The sequence below is a fragment of the Seriola dumerili genome, unplaced genomic scaffold (assembly GCF_002260705.1).
Source record: "Seriola dumerili isolate Sdu_G_001 unplaced genomic scaffold, Sdu_1.0 BDQW01000331.1, whole genome shotgun sequence".
NCBI classification, from domain to species: Eukaryota; Metazoa; Chordata; class Actinopteri; order Carangiformes; family Carangidae; genus Seriola; species Seriola dumerili.
Window position 1 is genome coordinate 3,527,725 of NW_019174586.1, and position 19,444 is coordinate 3,547,168.

Below are 19,444 nucleotides of genomic sequence, written 5' to 3' on the forward strand. Positions count from 1 at the left end.
CTTTTAAAGACGAGTGAAAAAACAGTTTGTCCTTCAACAGCAGCTATCCATGGACGCTCTGATTTGATTTAAAAGCGAACCTCACTTTGAATTTGACTATAAGATGCGTGTGTGCAATGTTTTTGTGTGTTGTGCTGAATGTGCTGTCACTCTGCCACTGAGATCCAAAGCAGTATATTGAAGTTACACTAAAAAAAACTTTTGAAAAATAGTGTGTGTGTGTGTGTGTGTGTGTGTGTGTGTGTGTGTGTGTGTGTGTGTGTGTATGTTTGATAGAGAGAGCGAGTTTGGACCTAAATTGTCTCTTCATATTGATTTTTCTCAACTTGGCATATTTTCAAGCCAACTGATGCATTCCAGGGATTTAAACCTCCATTAGCTATAAAACTACTGGGTGTGAAAATAGTTTACAGGGTGAAAAGGTGAAGCAAGGATTGTTATATACATTTGTGTTCAGTAGTCAGTCTCCTTCAATGGGACTTAAAGAACAAAGGAGGTGTCATTTCTAACACAACTGCATCATCCGAGTCAAGTCAAGAGAAATGTCGGTAAAAAAGTATTCAGGAGGAGATATGACTACAATTGAAATGTCCTATACACAGTTGTAAATGTCAGATCCTCAAACTCTTCATATGTAATTGGCAAGACAAGACAGGCAAGATAGATTATAAATCACAACAGAGAGATGCACAGTTTTTAAGACAGGACTCGGACAGAGACTTTGTTCAAAAGCGTTCGTCTCTACAGAATATTAACAAGGTAGTTTACTATTTTGTAGTTTACTATTGTGACACTTTGATATGGTGCTCTACCTCAAGTCCCAAATGTTTGGGAAGATAAATCTCAGCGATTGTGAGATTGTTGATGGGATAATAAAGAAAGAGAGAGTACTGTTCTGCCGTGATTCTTTTATATCAGCTTTTCTGACTTTTTGCTCATCTTTTCTTGTTAGGTAGTTTAACCTCCTTTAACAGAGGAAATATGACTCTATTGTGGACATATGTAATCTGTGATAAGGTGTTCAAAGTAGATCTTGCTGTATTTTAACAGTTCACAGGTCAAATAGGTAAAAAAAACAACAACAAAATCAATCACATCATTGTTTTACTGTTGAACAGTGTAAGAGGATTTAGCCTTTTGAAGATGCCCAGTGGCCATTGTGTCTAGATGTGGCAGTGGATATTATAACACCATTTTGAGTGCTTAATGGACTATATGTGCCCATGCAGTGTTTTTGACCCCTGCTCACAATTCGACAACTAAAAGTGGCCCTCTACCCCTTACTTCCTGAAAACTGAAACCATTTCAGTTCTACATTTCTACCCCACCCCCACCCCATCACCACACACAAACATGCTCATAAACAGATGGCAGATAACATATATCTCCGACTCATCAAGTGGGAGTCACATCAGTGTGTGCGCGGACTGCTAACCCTGAGGCTAAGGAAGCTTTCAGAATGAGGCAAAATGGGCTCTCTGCAAGGCCACTCATTGATGTTGGATCAATACTTTTTCATAGGAGCATTGTATATGTCTGTCATAGGGCCTTCACCAACAGTTTCATCACATTCATCTCTGCAGACATGAGGTATTGGCAGGCAGAAGTATTACTCTTGCCCCCCCCTCCATGCTCATTCCCATCTTCTGGACAGAGACACATACTCACAAACTACCCAATCAAACCTCTGATGATGGGTCTTATATATTGCGCTACATGTGAGGGTCTGTCAGAGAAGAAGTGACTCTACTCAATATGGCTGTGTGCTCCGTGCCCATAATTACCCCTCATCACAGAGCCTGCATGTGCCTCAAAAGGCGGCTCCATATGTCTGAATGTGTCACAGGCTCTGAAAAACACATCAAATCTGACTATAGGTTGAATCAAGATTTAAGTTAGCTACAATTTCTTTGCAATCATTTCTCATACGGTACACAACAAAACTGAGTACACCCCTGTGCAAAATCACTAAAATAATAAATGATTCAAAATTGTACCATATTACGACAACTATTATTTTTAAGTTGAAGTGTAGGACATTTGATCTCATGCATAATTAAAAAGAATAAAAAGTTAGATACACTACATTGAAAATACAGGCCTCAAAGTACAACCTTAAAGCACCAACAGTGGAGTCAACCTGTGACCACAGCAACAAATTTGATTGCACTTGTGCTTTTTCCATTTAAGTCTAATTGCATGAACAAGGTTATAAAATAACCTGCGGACACCTCCGCTTCCTCAGTTTTGTCCTGGGTTGTGTAATGCAACACGGCCTTGCATGGGAAAGGAATTGCCTGTACAAGTAAGAAACGGGTAAGAGATGGGAGAAGGTACAAGAGCATCAGTAATCTACGAAACATCAGCTAAAACTGCTGCTGCAGGGGTTTGGAGGTACAGGGAGCCGTAATACCAATAATCTGTTGTTAGTAGTGAAGTTGACCTTTGATCGTTTCAATATAAAATTTCATCATTTTATCCGTGTCATAACGTTTTTCTTTGTGACGTCAGAGTGATCTTGACCTTTGACCACCAAATTCTAATCAGTTCATCCTTGAGTTCAAGTGCATTTTTGTGCCAGATGTCATGAACCTCCCTCTGGGCGTTTTCTGATATATCGCGTTCACAAGAACATGAGGGTAATCAGTTCATCTTTTAGTCCAAGTGAACGTTTGTACCAAATTCCATCAAGGCGTTACTGAGATATCAAATTCATGAGAATGCAATGTACATACAACCTGAAAGCATAATCCCTCTGGCCACGGCTGTCGGCGGCGTGGAGGCATAATAAGATGGCTGACTGCCCTCTGAGGCAGATTCATAGCTTCTTTACTTCCTGCATATTAGCTTAAATGAATTGCTTTGGCGCAGAGAGCATGACTGGAGCCCATGACATTATTGTGTTGCATTTGAGTAATTGTCAGCATTAGTGGAAATTGTTTCTCTGTACTCTTTTATGCATCACGCTGTCTTTATACTAATGGAATTAGACTCTCACAAATGTTTTTAATATGTAATTAAAGATAACAATGTAGGTGTATTAAAGCCTCCATATAGTCATGGAAACAGTGAGACCTGAAATTGAGGTTGCTGATTTCGTCTTTGCAGTGTTATATTTATTTTAATAGTGATCACTCTATTAATGTCTTGATTAGAAAACGCTCCAATAATAGTCATGTCACTCTACTGGGCCTCTGCTTGTAACAAAAAGGTAAAAGAACAAGAGGAAGAAAGAGAAAGAAGGAGAGAGAGACAAACAATGAGCTCAGAGGGATGTGAGAGCATGAATAAAAATGCAAGCTCATTCTGCGTTTCAAAGAAAACCTCAAGTTCAACTCGACTCACTTTCTCTGCTGCCTGCAAGGTGACTTACAACCAAAATAAAACTATTCTTTCTTGAGATGGAGCCACGCTGAACCGAAGGCATCCCAGAAGACAATGTGCTAGATTCTGCTCCTTGTAAGACCACATCGAGGCCAGGCTATTTTCGAAACACAAACCTCAGGCTACAGACCTGTTTCTGTGCTTAATTCTGATTCTAATTCAGTGAGTATGCTATCTGTCAAGTCATGATGAAAGTGTTCCACTTTCTTGATGGACATAAGCCATGACTTGAGTTAATTGTACCTCATAAATGGAAGTGTAGTTTATTTCTCTGGACCCGACAGTGCTTCAGTTGATTACACATGTCCTTGAACTCCCTCTGAACATGACGCAGGTGGCATTTGTGAGCCTGGGTGTCACTGATGAGGCTTTGTCACATTAAGCCTGCTCATCCATCATACAGATGCATCCGCACATGAAAATACACACAGCACAGTTAGGGATGGGGAATTGATAAGATTTTATTAATGGGAATTGATAAGATTTTATTGATGGGAATTGATAAGCATTTATTGATACCTCTTTCTTTATTTCTTTATCAATTCTTTATAAAGAATTGATAATTCTTTATAAAAGAAAAAAAAGGTAGGCTTTTACCTCATACTCACACTTGACTTAGTTTTGGCTATACAATATAAACATGAGCCTATAGGCAATAGATGCACTTTATTATTCATTTCCCTTCAGAAAGTTTCAAATATAGAAATACTATTTATACTATGGCTTGGTTGAATAGGAGAGAACAAGTTTGCCTGATTGCTCTTCCTGCAATTGCGCAATTTGCGGAGCCCAATGCAACTTGCATTGTGAGCATACAGGCCCACGCAGCTCTGAGAAACAGGCAGGTATTGATAAAAGGAATCGATAAGCTCGGGGGCATATGATTCCAATGGTTTGGACAATTTGGAACCGATTCTCAACTGGATCCAGTTCTCGATTCCCATTCCTAAGCACAGTCATTGCTTATCGCTTGCGTCATACTCCATACGGTAAATTCTGCCCACATAGATAGCACATCTTCCATACCATAAAACCTGAGCATGCCATGTCATTCATAAGGGGCCTTAAATAGATGAGCAACTAACCAGAGCGGGATGCATCTCAACCCCCCCCCCCCCCCCCCTTCTATTTGTACCCATTTCTCTTTACTATAAGATTTATTCCGGTTAGAGGGGCAAGGACATCTATTGCAGCCTGCTGAAGGTCCAGTGTGGCAACATTGGCGCCTGTAGATCACTGACTATCATGAACCTGGTTGACAGCTCACTCTGAGTGGCTGGTCTGATAGAGAGTGAGGTCCCAGGCCCTGCTCTGTCATCCATCACGCATCCTTCAATCCCAATATGTGCTCTTCATCAAGGCTGGGGCAAGGATGAAGGAGACAGGCTGTAAAAGATGGCATCCAACCCTCCCCTGTTCGTCCTCTTAGCTCCACCGTCACTCATTTTTATTACCTCTGATGAGCCGGCGGTTAGCGGGCTCATTAATAAACGGCGACTGGAATCAGACATTTGTCGAAGTTTGCAAAAGTCTATTCTCCCTGCCTTCCACACATGCACATATTTTCCACCTCAGCAGTTGAGCTCAGTTGGGAATACTTAAACATGAGCGGACAGGATAGTGAAGATGAGAGAGAGAGAATAAGCAACTACAGAGTGCACTCATGTTCGTGCCAGTGAGCAGTGTGAAGTTCAATCTTTTAACAGCTCACCTGTGGATGTGTCTCAGTCCACCTTAACGCCTGTCCTGTACAGATGAGACAAACCCCTCATTCTTTGATTGGGTTGTTCAAGGAAAAAAAGAAACTGATCGGGCAACAGGGAAATAGTATCAGTGATTTTATTTCAACCTGTCAACAGTGTTTTCTATCTCTCTGCGAGAAGTTTAATGGTATTTTAGTTTAGCTGAATGTCTACTGGTTCACGTACAGTAGTAGCACCTCCGTGCCTCAGGAGCAGAGAATGGGGTCATATTCCTGGAAGGAAACTTAGTCCTCCTCTCTGCTATTCCAAAGCACTGTTAAAGTTTCAGTGTTGCTGTGATTTCCTCGGTGAGGGGGCTGCTCTGGACAGTATCTGTGGGTTTTGCAGCACTGTCTGTGGGTGCGGAGGTGTTGGTGTAGCAGGTTATTCAGCAGCCTGAAAGAGACACTGAAATACTGATAAGTCCCGCAGGAGAAAAGGCATGTGGTGATTAATTGCACTGGGTGTGTGGAACCCTGATTATCTGCTGCCTGTTAGTGTGTGTGTGTATATGTGTGTGTGTTTTATGGGGTAAAAACACTAAGGATGCTTGTGTCAGGCAAAGGCTGGCCTAGTGGATAGTGGATCTGCTCTTTTTGGCTTTGGATATGTCATAAGCGCTTGTGGCCAAGGTTATGGGCCCCACTAAGACAGTGTTTCAGGTTTTTTTTCAGCTGAACATAGTGTTGTCCTGATAATTCTATCTGCAGTTCTCTAGAGTGAGTTCATTTATTTAAGTCCAGATACAAGAACTCCAGAGTCATCAGATACGTTCTTACCAGTTAGTGAACATTTAAGTGTTTAAGTTCACATGCCGCCTCTTCAAACCCCGGACGGATGTCAACATCTAGAAAAAAAATTCAACATATTTCTAGACATATAAAAAGAAAAGAAATATGTATATGAATTTAAATTTGAAATTTGGGTGGAAAGACCAATAACAGTTCAGGCCACTTTAGAGAACAGTTCGCTGTAATGAAATACACTCTGTGTTTATGTGTGTAAAAGGGTTTTATGAATGAAAGTAAACCTACAGCCAATTATCAGCAGCAAATGGTTTTGGCTCTTTATTCCTAGTTGGCATCAATAAGGGTGAGTGTGTCGGGTTTATGAATACAGAGCAGAAATTTTCTGTAGTTTGCTGCTAGTAACATTGCACCCACACAGGTCTGATTATTACTCAGTAGTCAATAGAGCAGTATAGTCAAATGAATTCCGGATTCATTCATAAAACTATGCTTACATACAGTAGCGGTAGAGGTTTGCTTTACCTACAGTAAAGCTTCGATTTACATTCTCTTTAGGCTGTGATCTGGACCAAAGTCATTTTTAATGTTTTCAATCACTGCGCTCTTCTATTCTAATTATTAGTTTTCACCACACAACTTTTTTTTTGCTCATTTGTTTCAGTATCTTCTATTTCTACCTGCCCTTTTAAAGACTATTTCAAACAATTTGGACCCATGTGCCTCTAAAAACATGTGGTATTGTATTTTTTTTTTCTCTTCCTCGTGTTTTTGTTTGTGTTTGAGCCACAGGGAGACAAACGTGTGTGTGGTTCTTGATGTGATTTTTGTGAAGAAAAGCACTCGGTGTGAAACTACAGCACATGGAGGAGTCGGTGTGTGGGAGTCCATCTACGTATTTAGTAGTTTGGTGTATTCTTACTGGGAGTAGACACTGAGGCGGCACTGTAATCCATTCATGTTTCGGCTTTCTGAATAAAGCTGGCTGAGGTTTAGCTTCATGCAGTACAAGATTTTGATATTTTCACAGCATGAAAATGGTGGATATCAGGTCATCAGGAACAAGTCTGTGTGTTAGGGGAAAATGGGTCATGAGTTACGTGTGTTATGTGTGAATTTTTTTTAACACTATTCAGGATGCCATTTTACTGGTGAATTTACTTAAAATGAAAATTGAAAATAATTATGTTGGACATACATGTTACAAATGGATGGGGGGGGGGATTAAGCATTAGGGTGGTTCAATAGTTGCTCCTGATTAACAGCCTTCACTATAGTCATTTTCATTAAGTAGTAAATGTGTCAGAGAGAGGCATGGTACTCAAATCCATTAGGAAAAGAAGATACAATTTATTTGGGCTGATTCGCTTGTAGCTAATCCATCAACACAGAGAAAATAGGTCAATGATCGAAGCCAAGCAGGGACTGTGCCCAGAAGAGGACAGCTGCAGTAGGTCCAATACATACAGACAGAGACACAGGGCTTTTCGCAGGATCCCAGGACAGAATTCCTATAGACACACATGCAGAGTGATGGTACACAAGCTCTCATTAATGTAACCTACAGTAAAAGCATGACTTCATGAAAGTAAATGTGGCCACCGCAGTGTGACCTGGAGACCTGTGCATGCCTTTGCATCTGCTTGCCTAACTCATACAGTAAATGGGGTGGATATGTGGCGAAGAGGGGAGGGAGGGAGGGGGGCCATAATCACCCACCACCTGAAGTCAGTTCCAGCGACGCTGACTTGGTATATACAGTAGCAGACTGCACGCTTGCCTTGCAATCCCACAACCTCTTACTTCTCCACCAGCCGTACAATCACCTCATTTCAAGTGCAGCAGCTCCTGGTTCAGTGCCCGCTAAAAGCCTGCCATAACACTGATTCTGAACATCGAACTGTTCTTGTTTCCCTTTATCTTCCCTTTGTGCTATTTTATCACTTTTCCTTTTCAGCAACCAAGGATATATTTAACTGAGCCCCCACTGTTTTTTATTTGGTTGTGTTTACTTTGAATTATTTTGTGAGCTTGGTGTTCTCGATCTAAGCCTGTCTATTTCTTTCTTACTCTCTTCTGTCCCCCTCTTCTCTCTTACTTCTCTCTCTGTCACTATGTGACATAGTAATGTTATTTAAAGCTATTGCTGTTGCCAATGTTTAATGTCTTTTTATTTGCCTGTGTTTCTGCCTTGTGTTTTTGCTGTTGTTGTTTTCTTTTGTTTCTGTGTGTGGTGAGCTTTCTAACCCCAGTTCATTCTGTTATGGCATCACCGCAGTCCAGGATGACGCTGCCCCAGGTACCCAGGAGTACATTATGTTACGGCAGGACTCCATCCACTCCGCGGATATAAGGAGTAAAGGGTCCCCCTTTCGTGCTAAGTGTCACGAAATCTTCTGCTGCCCGCTGAAGCAAGCCGTCCACAAAGAGAGCACAGAGCCCGAAGGTTTGTTTGCACCCCCTCCTTGTTTTGATTTGCTGATGCTCCTCGTCTCCCCTGCCCACTCCCGTCTTGTTTTCCCCTCTCTCTCATATTCTGTGTGAACTGATAGTTCTCCGCCCCTCCAAACTAAGTTCTCTTTCATTCCTGTCCCATTTTTAGAGAGCATCTGGTGTGCTTCTGCCCCTTTCTAGCATGTGTGTGTTTGTGCACGAACGCGTGTATGCGTGTGCGCAAGTGTGAGTGCCTGTGTGTGTGTGTGTTTGAGCATAGTATAGGACTGAATGCTTGGGGCATGTTTGCTTGCAGAGAACCTGTAGGAGGGCACCTCTCCCAGTCCAGTGTGGTGTGTTCATATGAGTGTGGGTGTGTGTGTGTGTGTGCGTATGTGTGTCTGACTGTACACCCCTTATGTTGGACTGAGGAGCATAGCATCTGTAGCTCCTGCCAACCCCTCCCTACCCCGAACCATTAACTCGGTTGTTGCCACCCTGAGGCGCATGCACAGACCAAAACAAAGTGCAAGAAGAAAAGGGGTTATAGATAGAGGCAGCTGCTGCCCTAATGAGTTCAATGACTTGGCAATTCCACTATGTGCTTCCACTTCAACTGGCCTCATAGAACAAAAAAAGGTGTTACTCTTTTATCTTCCTGTCCTGAAGACTATGTGAGATTGAACAGTTTCATTTTCATGACTAAATGGTGATCTAGTCCGCTACAAACTGAAAGTGAGTAAGTCCCCCCCCCCCCCCCTTGTTCCCTGTGCTTCTGCCTGTGGCTCTATAATCTTAGTGGCTGCAGTCTACCCCCTCAGTGCTTCCTTCCTTCCTTCCTTCCCTCCGTCCTTCCTTCCCTGCTTAACTTTACCCCCCCCCCTTCCGCAACCTTGTTCACCTTTTCCTCTACCTCTTTCTCTTTTTCCTTCTTTAGCGCTTGCAGCAGCATGATGATATGCCCGCGCACTGTTTCAGCTTTTGCACAGTTAGGCCACGCAGTAAAGTTAAAAAATTAAAAATCCCTTTGTGCTCTAAGCATGCTACCATACCCTGCACTGTCTGGCACTCAGGCTCTCTGAATGCCTCATTTATCATCTATCCCTCAATAGAGCGCTAAGATTGTAGAAATTGCTTTCCTTTGCAGACTTCCTGATAGGTAAGATATGAATTATCTCACTACTGATGTGTTTTCTGCAATGTACTGCTCTGTCTGCTGTTGCATCTAAAAGAGGGCCATGTTTGGCACAGTATTTCTGCACTTTAGATATCAGTTAACCTGTTGAAGGCTGTCTGTGTAACTGCTGAAGGACTCAAGCACATGCACTTATCCTTGTGAGAGAGACAGAGAGAGAGAGAGAGAGAGAGAGAGAGAGAGAGAGAGAGAGAGAGAGAGAGAGAGAGAGATATAAAGAAGTGGAATCTCTAGCAGAGGTCTGGCTAGAGAAGTACAGATGTATTATTCAGTTTGGCTGCAGCTCCAGTTGGACGTGACTGAATTTACAAAGGAAGGAGGGGAGACTACAGCTCTTGCGTAAGCTGTTCGTGAGGACGTCATTAATGTTGATGCATGATGCAGATGGAAACTGTGTTAAACCATGTGTGGAGTAGGCTATACAGACACACAGCAACACACAACCTACAATACGTTGATGTATGCAAATATTTTGCCAGACGTTATAAGTAACACGTAAACACACACAACATACTAGGTGTTGATATATTTTTGCACTTAGGCTACATTTGTGGGAAAACTAGTATTTATTTTGAAAAGAAAATCAAGATGGTTGTATGTTTTGAGACATCTAAGCAGGAAAGCCAACCTCGTCACGTTGTTACCATGGCAACGACATTCCCACTGCTTTGTGTTGCACTTAGTGGTTTTCATGGCTTTCCATGGATTATAGATTCTATAACATGTAGCTACATGCTAAATAGAGTTTGTAAGTGGATTGCGGCACAGGCTCTTCAGTCAGGAACTCTGGTTGGTTGGTGATTTTCCCTACATAGTTTGATTACCTTGGATAGTTAATGACAGCTGTAGGTAAAAGCAAAATGCAGTGTTTCTGAGAGCGTTTCTGCAGTGTTCACCAAATGAAATTAGACTTTTCTTTTCAATACCTCATAGAATGCAATTCAATACTTTTTTCACAGTCATACTGGTCAAAGACTGATAGAAATCAAGCAATAAGGCATATAACATATCACATTTTTATCAATACTATCCAGCTCCATATAATAATAATCCTTTCTAATAATTAATCAATTAACATGACGTGGACCAATGTATGGATTACTGAACAGGCCTACAGGGCCAGGGCCTCTGAAAGTGTTCTTCTTGTGTGAAAGTCAAGTTTGTGCTAAAATCAATACTTCTCCATTACGAGACAATGAATTTCTGTCAACTGTTTCAAAACAGTCAAAAATGACACCAGATGTTATTGTCTCAGTACGTGAAACTTAAGACTTTTTAATAATCGTAGAAGGCCTTTTGTTTTTGATACTCAATGCAATGCTTTTGAAGACTTTTCAAGACCTGCAGATACCCAACTGTAAGATTTGATTGATGTTTGTCCAGTCGAGTTGCTGGGCTGTGCCTGCTACAGGTGATTCGCTGACAGTGGCAAGTTCTCAAAAAAAAAAAGGTGCAGACGTTCAGTGAAGATCTAACAAGGCTTTGACTGAATCAGTAATCCGCATCACTTCCCCTGAGTCTATTTCTTCTGATACATATCCCAACACTACATACAGGTGGCTGACACAGAGACCAAGGTATTGGTTTCACACGTCACTAGAGACGTGCTTCACAGAATAACACATCAACAGCACATGTTTGAGCTGTAGCACCCCGGAGGATGAGTTCAAATCATATCAGTTTATCTCTGCAGAGCTGTGGGGAGTGGAAAAACACAGACAGAGAGCACCGTCTGTGTTCTCTTCCTCCATCCTCAGGCCTGTGCGTGCTGCCTGCTGTCAATCAGTTTGTTCTCCATCTTACTCTCTTTGGTTCAGTCTGTGTCACCACCTCTCGATTCCTCTTCCCGTCTATTCCCAACTCGCCCTCTCCTGTTTCTGCTCTGCTTCTGCCTCTCTCTTTGGCTCTGTTTCGTTTCTCCACAGCAGAGACAAAAGACGGTGCCTGAGGGGCAGATCTGTGTAAATATCCCATCCATAATTCAAATGACTGTAAGACTTTGTGTTTCAGGCTATGCAATATATACACAGACAGACAGATATCCATGTAGAGATATACACACAGAAGTATACGGTGTGAGCAGTATGTGTATGTTTTCTTCTGAGTCAGTGTTTTCCTTGGTGAAGAAGTAATTTGCTGTGCATTTGTCATCCAATATTTGAAGTGGAATACTCACTATTAATTAGAAGTATTTTCACTTCTTCTGCACTGACGTAGAGATTGTGCTGGCCGTGACTGAGAGGAATTTAGATTTAAGAAGTTTTAAAATGCTGAATGACTTCATTTGACTGAATCACAAAAATGACAGAGACCGTCTGCTCTTGAATCATATATCATCAAAATAAAAAGTATAACCAGGCCAATATGAAACTTTGTTTAAAAAGCTAAATCAACTTGAGCTATCCAGCCACCACTTAAAGGGATAGTTCGGGTTATTTGACATAGGGTTGTGTGAGGTAGTTAGTCCGTGCAGTTGTGCGTAGGAATACGGTAGTTCAACGTTTAAGAATATGTAGTACCAAAGGAAAGGGCTGTTTGACGGCCAGATAAAGCTGTGAAAATATTCAAAAGAAAGCGTAAACTTCACCTGATATTGGCCATTTTTTTGAGTGGCTAAAACACGTTTTTTCTGCTGCCCCCATCCACAGCAACACATCGCTCAGCTTCTGTGCCGTTACTTGTGTGTACTTCTCCAGAAAGGGAGTGCACCGATCTGAATATACTGCTGGTAATACACTGACTTAGGTACCTCACACAAACCCACGTGAAATAACCCCCACTATCACTTTAACCTATTATGGCGTTACGCAACTGTGAGCACTAAGGTGCTCTAGATCTAAAGATCCATAGCAATATAATGAAATCAGCAATGTGACTTCTCTCTTACAGATAGCCTTCTATCTGTAATAGGTTCAGCACCTGTGTTGCACAACAGTCAGGCCGCTATCCAATCTGTTTTAGCCTTATTGACAAAATAACTCATCTACTGCCTGCTCCGCCAAGAAAATGTAAGCACAAGTGCAAGAGGAATGAGACGCAGCCCCATCCATTTCCCACACCCAATGTAAAATGCATGGCAGTGATTCACCACAAAGTTGACACGGCGCAATTACATTTAAGGGGACCAGTGTCGCTCCTTATAACAGAGTATGCCTTTGCAATGTCTCACAGAGTCCCGCACACCACTGCAATGTTGACAAGGGACAAACACGCAGCCTCAGGATGCACTCATGCTCCAATTAAACAGCTTGTTTAATTTTCTTTTTTCCTTTGCAGTCTGTCTTTCTGCATGAAAGCAACAACTCTGTTTGTCTAAGTCGATGCATAAATAGACTACGCATGAATAAATAATGTGTATGATGATGTGGTTTGGTGCCTGGAGAGAGTGGGCTGGCAGGAGAGTGTCAATGTCACATCTGCACTGTAAGTTCAGCTGCGCTTACCTGACCTCTCCGGTCATCTGCAAGAGCTTAAGAGTGCAATTTGCATCATATAAAAGTTTACTCGTAACCAGATGGTCAGTGAATGAAGAATAAGCTTTAAGCCCTGATCATAAGAAGAGCAAGAGAGACAATATCTGTATCAAATAATAGCACATGTTTGAAGGAGTGGTGCTTTAACAGCCTGCATGTTCCATTGGTGTGATATAATCATCACCCTATCAAGAATTGTCATCTGTAAGTGCAAAAAAAAATGTCATCATACACACACACACACACCTTTACATATTGATCTCCTGAGATTTATGTAGAAATCTGATATAGTGTTAATTTCTGGCTCCTCTGGGGCATAAACAAACAGCAGGAGTGGGTGTATATGACAACATTAACGAGAAACTACTCAGGAGACTGTCGGGGAAGTGAAGCAGAGTCAAGTTGCCAGGCCTATTACATTTCATCATTGTCTATTTAATTAGCACTTCTCTTTTATTCGCCTCCACAACCTAGGTCCTCTCCTCATGGCAGCAGCCACACAGAATGAAATGAAGGAGAAAACAACTGGGACTATTTTTTTCACACAAACAGTAGATTAGTTTGTTATGAATGGATATTATGAGTGATTGTATACATCTGCTTTGGTGTACTGTACTCTTCATGTATATGAATCATGTTATACTACTCAACAATAAATGGAGGAATCTGGAGGAATTCCATTTTCTGGACAACTGCTCATTCAATTAACTCAAACTTTGCGGGTGTATTGCTGAGGACCCAAGGAAGTGCAGTGTGAAGTTTTTTTGGATGAGCCATTCACTTTTCTACATGTTACCTGATGTGAAGAAAAAGGCGGAACTACACTACAGGGGCAGGGCAGCACCCTGACAATTTACAGAGCGCACTCGGCAGGGTTATAAGAGAGGTGGAACTCAACTGCAAGGGCACTTTCTACACCGTCACCCGGACTCTATTGGAGTGGAAAAGGAGCAGCCAACACCAGCAGTAACAAATGAGACCAACTGACCACACGCCCTGCAGCATAAGTCGCCTAACACCCTTACAGATTTAGCACATTTTGAAGGGGCACTGCATTAGTACCCAAAATTTGCACTGTGCCTTAGGAAAAAGGTTGACCTCAACCTCTGTTGTCAGAATCTTTAAAGGTTGGCCCTAAATAGCACAGTGCGTCTGATATTGACATACTACATGCAGCAAATTATCTCCCTTATCATAACTTTTTCTAACTTTTCCATCATTAGCATGTAGCTTGTCAGCTAGATTGACTGCTTGTTCAATGTTGAAAATGCAACAGAGAATATAAAAGGAGAGTGGAAGGAAGCAGAACACAGTAGTCGACCAATGGGAGGCTTTGTCTCAGCAGTGCACATCTGTTGAATCAGACTGTAATGTATAGTACTGGATGTAGTATTTTATATTAATAATTAATATTATATCTATAATACATTTATATTAATAAATCTCAAAATTTGTTTATGTTAATGGACTGTGAAATAATTAATATTTAGCACATAACAGGGAATACAAAGATGCAAGTACAGTACAGCAGTAATATGTCGTTTTTTATATCCACATAGCTGAATGCACCATGTGCATTTATTCTTCATGTCCACATTAGCAGCTTTACTCTGGACACAGATAGTCCCCATCATTCCCACTGCCTGACTCAGCTATGACAAACCCTCACCCAGCTTGACACTAAAATCCCAGCTTATGTCACTAATGGACTTGCTGTATTATTGTTTTATTCAGAAAGGTTCCTTTTTAACCACAGGCCGGCTCTAAATCTGAGCTAAACGGGAACAATCAGAAGAGTAGTCAGGTTATAGTAACTGTGACACAAGCACTGTGTAAGTTTTCCCCAGAGTAAACACGCGTTAAGCTATTTAATTGGGGTAATGAGGTAAACTGCTGAATCAGCACAACATTAATGGGAGGCTAGCAAAGTGGCTCCTGACAGCTGCCAGGATTGAGACTGCACACATGCAAATTTGTGTCCCTTATTGGGGAGAAGTTTAGTCGGAGATATATATATATATATATATATATATATATATAAAATATATATAAAAGCAAGTCAAAAATCATGTCTTGTTTTTAAGTATAACATAAAAGTATATCCATGCTTGACATATTCAAGATCCAAATGTTTGTATCATCAGCTTTTCCTTTGTGTAGTCATTTTCCAGCATGTGTGCAAGTGTAGACCATCCCTTAAAGTTCATATACGTAGACTTTTTATACGATAAAAGCATCTTTAAAATTATTTTGGTGAGTTTTTGTTGGGTAGAGATTTTGGCATGCTGTTCCTGCAGTGGAACATATACCTTCAGCATCTCTGGGATTATGGCATTGGGCCATATACCATGGTAGAAGATTTAACCCATACTGTCCAATGCTATCTAGAACCCCACAAGATCCCAGTCAAAGTCAATAGGCTGCACACAATGTACAGTATTTGGTCCTCTGCCAACACTGCAGCATGCCTCTGCTAGTTATTCATCAGCCTGTTCCCCAAGTCACTACACAGACATTCACTGGTAGCAACTGTTCCCACTCGCCCTTTCTGTGCTCCCTTTCCCTTTGCTGTTTGCTCATGAGCCTTAAACAAAAGTTATGCTTACTGTATGTACTTAACTGTGAGCAACTCAATGCTTAAATCCTCTCCCTTTTGCTGTCATCCAAGTAATGTTTTAAAGCTGTATTAGATGCTTTTATCGGACAGCCTTTGTTACCCAGGGTAGTATGGTTGTTTGACACCCTACTGACTGGCCAAATTCAACTCTTTGAGTCTGTAACTAATTTTATCCTGGTTCATCTTCTCTGGCATTCAGTCAGTTGTTTCTGTAAGCAAGTCCTCTACGTCATGTAAATGCTCATTAGAAGCAAGACAACTACCCCAATTTAGGTATTGTCCTAAGAGTCCAAAGAAAGAAAAAACAAAGATTTGATTGAGGTAATTTATATTTAGTCACCATTATATAGTTTGTTAGCAGAGAACACTATAAAGTTTATTTTGTGCATATCATAGCCATTTCTTTATAATAACCAACTTTATTATGTGTATTTGAAATATAGTGGCTGAACTCCAAATCTATCAAAAATGCTCAACTATAGCAACCTGACACAAAAATGACACTAAAGATTGCACTGTGAATATTTAAGACCTTAAAAGTTCCTCAGACGTCCTAATTTCTGTGCATTGGACACAAGAAGTGCCTAAGCATCACATTGGCGGAGACCAAGTACAACAGGGAAGTTTGGCTCTGACACAGACAGACAGTTGGAGGGTCCTCTTGGGTGCTGGCGGCATTATGTAAAGTCTTTGCATGTTTCATCTCAGGGGGTCACCAAGTAATGTGCCAGCCTGGCGGCCAGGGCTAATGTTGGCTGGGATTCATACAGACACCCAATTTCTCCCATCATGTCGCCTGCCAGCCCCCGAGACAGCTTGGCTCTTCCAGGGAGCCTGACAAAACCCTGATTAAGGACCAGAGAAGTTGTGCTGTCCTCCACATATTCAGGATGTACTGTACAGAGATATTGCCAGAAGTTAGAGAAAAGTTGGTTAGCTTACATTGAAGAACCTTTAGTGAAGAATGGGATCAGTATTACAACACCAGTCGTGTTAAATCCTGTTTTGGCCAGACAGTGTTTCTGTTTTCTTCCCCTGTCCCTGATTCTTGGTTGAATCTTTGTGTGCTGCACTAGTGACAGACATGTTTATTTACTTCCTTCTCAATAGTGGTTAAATGTTTGGAAAGTGTCCTGGGTGTTCCACAGTTGCCCTCAGCCAATTCAATACCGACCCCTCTTTGCAACAGCAGCAACTGTTGGAAAAAACAGAACAAAAAAAACAGCTAAAGCATCCAAGTTATATATTTAATCACTATGATTTATTATAAAGGCCATTTACATAGGTTTTCTGCACTTATGCTCATAGAGTTTAATGTCACCCCTGTCTGTTTGATTACTCTAACCCCTCCAAAGATTTGTCCATCAGAGACAATACAAATATATTATATTGTAATATGAGCAGGTGATATGAGGTGTTGTGTTAGTTTGAAAACTCAGACCTCTTACTTGCGTAAGTATCATGATACGGACTGATCCCAAAGTCATTATTCAATAAACAGAAATCTGCGCCAGAAAAGATGAATCAAATAGAGAAGCTGAATGCTTGAGCATGATAACACTTAAATGTAGAGCAATCTTCTCAAACATTATATCATATTCTCTCCGTCATTAGTGGCCCAGTGTCTGGTGATCTTTCAAGGTCATCGTAAATGCATGCTCCGGGACAATAGATGGGTTAGACATTAATAATGCATACTGTTAATGAAATGGTAATTCTTCAACTGTCAAAAAGTGCTCCCTCTTGCTTCCTCCGTTGGCAGTCCTCTCCCCTCCATCAGCTCCCTCCAGCATGCGTTTCTGTTCACTAAGGTGAACATTACCCTCTGCAGGTGTTTGTCAAATGAGCCCTGCTGATGTAAGTAACTCAATTGGCCTGTATGACGTGCCCTTTACCTCCAACAAGCTCCAGCAGAGTGTAGCGCTCCTGAGTCGTACAGCCTTGCTCCTCCTCATCGTTCTCACCAAACACACAAGCACACACCCTCAGTCGGGTGTCTTGCATCAGTATGCCGTGAACAGGAGGCCCGTGAGTCATTATCGTAGACTCAAATCTAATTTTACAGCACGCATAAGAGCGACCAAGCGGGACAGGCCGGCGCACTGGACTGAATAAACAACAACATAGAGGTGTTGCAGCTGTGTGGCTGTGCTGAACCTCAGCTGTCAGGTGTTGCCGAGACATGGCGGGATGCTCGCTCACATACAAATGCACATGGATACACATGCACAGAACTGCAGCAACAAAGACATTTACCAAAGTACCAAATATTTTTCACAGCTCAGCCAACCAAGCTTTGTCCAGTCTAGGCAACCCTACAGAGCCATCTGCCAAATGTCCCCCCCCAAAAGCTCCCTCCTGGCTTCAATGAGGTGTCATTGAAGTCCTTTATTCCTCAAACCACATTGTGTAGCAACTAGCCTTGATTTTAAAACACAGCACATCTATCCTCTTTGTATTAGGAGAATTAACTGGTTGCATTTGTCCTTCTGATCTGAATGTTTTGTCTTCTGTGTGTATGTGTGTGTGTGTGTGTGTGTGTGTGTGTGTGTGTGTGTGTGTGTGTACTTTGGTTGCTTGTTCTCTGGGACCTACGGCCTTATGGCAGCCATTAGTGTTAGCTCGCTAATCCACTGGCTGGAGAGATAATTAGACATCGCACATCTCATCAGGCCCTGCCAGCATACATTGACAGCTGTCTCTCTTTTTTACCCTCTCCCTCTCTCTCTCTCCCTCCCACACACACACTCAGAATGAAAGGACAAAAATGAGAGACCAAAGGTTAAAGAAATCATGAGTTCAAAAGGTTAGGTGACAGTGCTAAAATGGGAACCAACAAAGGCAAATTTATGTTACTTGCATGTTGTAATAAAATAGGTGCATCTTCAATGTAATGTTAAGTGCTAGGAATGTGCTCTTGGCTCTGTTCTGTTGGTGTATGTGAGTAGGATGTCACAGGCCTCAGATGCATGTTCGGTATGATGTAATGGCTAGCAATCAGCAGACAGGGAGGCAGTCCTTCAGCAGCACTGATGATCACACATAAACCATCATCACAACAGGCCAGTGTCACGCAGCCTCCCATCTATAATCTGTGCTCCTGACTGCCAAAGCATTTGTTAATATGTCCTAATCTCCTTATGTTATCTCCTCAATTGTACACACACACACACACACACACACACACACACACACACACACACACACACACACACACACAGACCCTGGATGATGGTGCGTACCACAGGTCATGCCTAGAGATTCAGGAAAGGTTCTTTTCCTACACCCTGTGGAACAAATCTGAGGCAGCTGTACAAAGAAATACTTGTTCTGACCTGTTGAATATGAGCGAATGTTTGAGGCAGCTACTTCAGTAAACTGACTGGGCTTCAGACACACAATACCCCAGCAGCTGTGCAACAGGGGAAACTTAGCCTTAATAATATAATATGGGCTCCAGTCATTTGCACTGATCCTTCAATCGGTAGCAGAGGGCTCAGTGCAATCATTCAATCATGTTAAAGCATAACCTCTGACTTACTGCACTCCACAGGAGTCGATCTGGCTGTAGGGCCTGATAAGAGGGGGAGCCCGAATAGATTGAAAGACATTGTGCTATTATTCCCTTCTCGGTCATTCAAAGAACACACCAAACCTCAGTCAGTGAGCTCATCCTCAGCCACTGGCATTCACCTCTCTATCCTCAGTGTTAAATGAATCCAATCTTTTTACTATAATCTCTGAAATTACTATAAAATGTATCGGTCTCGTGCTTCCTATCCAGCAGATATTCTATCTAGTATCTAGATAGAAGTCGGCAAGTAATTGTAAGGATTGTAAGAGGTTGTTGAATT

The 19,444-nt window shown here is 41.7% G+C and overlaps 1 protein-coding gene across 1 annotated transcript in view; it reads left to right on the top strand.

Moving 5' to 3' along the window:
- The window catches only part of fgf13 (fibroblast growth factor 13), a 94,417-nt gene that overhangs the window by 35,779 nt on the left and 39,194 nt on the right, over positions 1–19,444 (top strand). Inside the window, exon 3 of the mRNA XM_022760067.1 lies at positions 8,151–8,318. Coding sequence (XP_022615788.1) covers positions 8,151–8,318 — 168 coding nt within the window. The remainder of the gene's footprint in view (positions 1–8,150; positions 8,319–19,444) is intronic.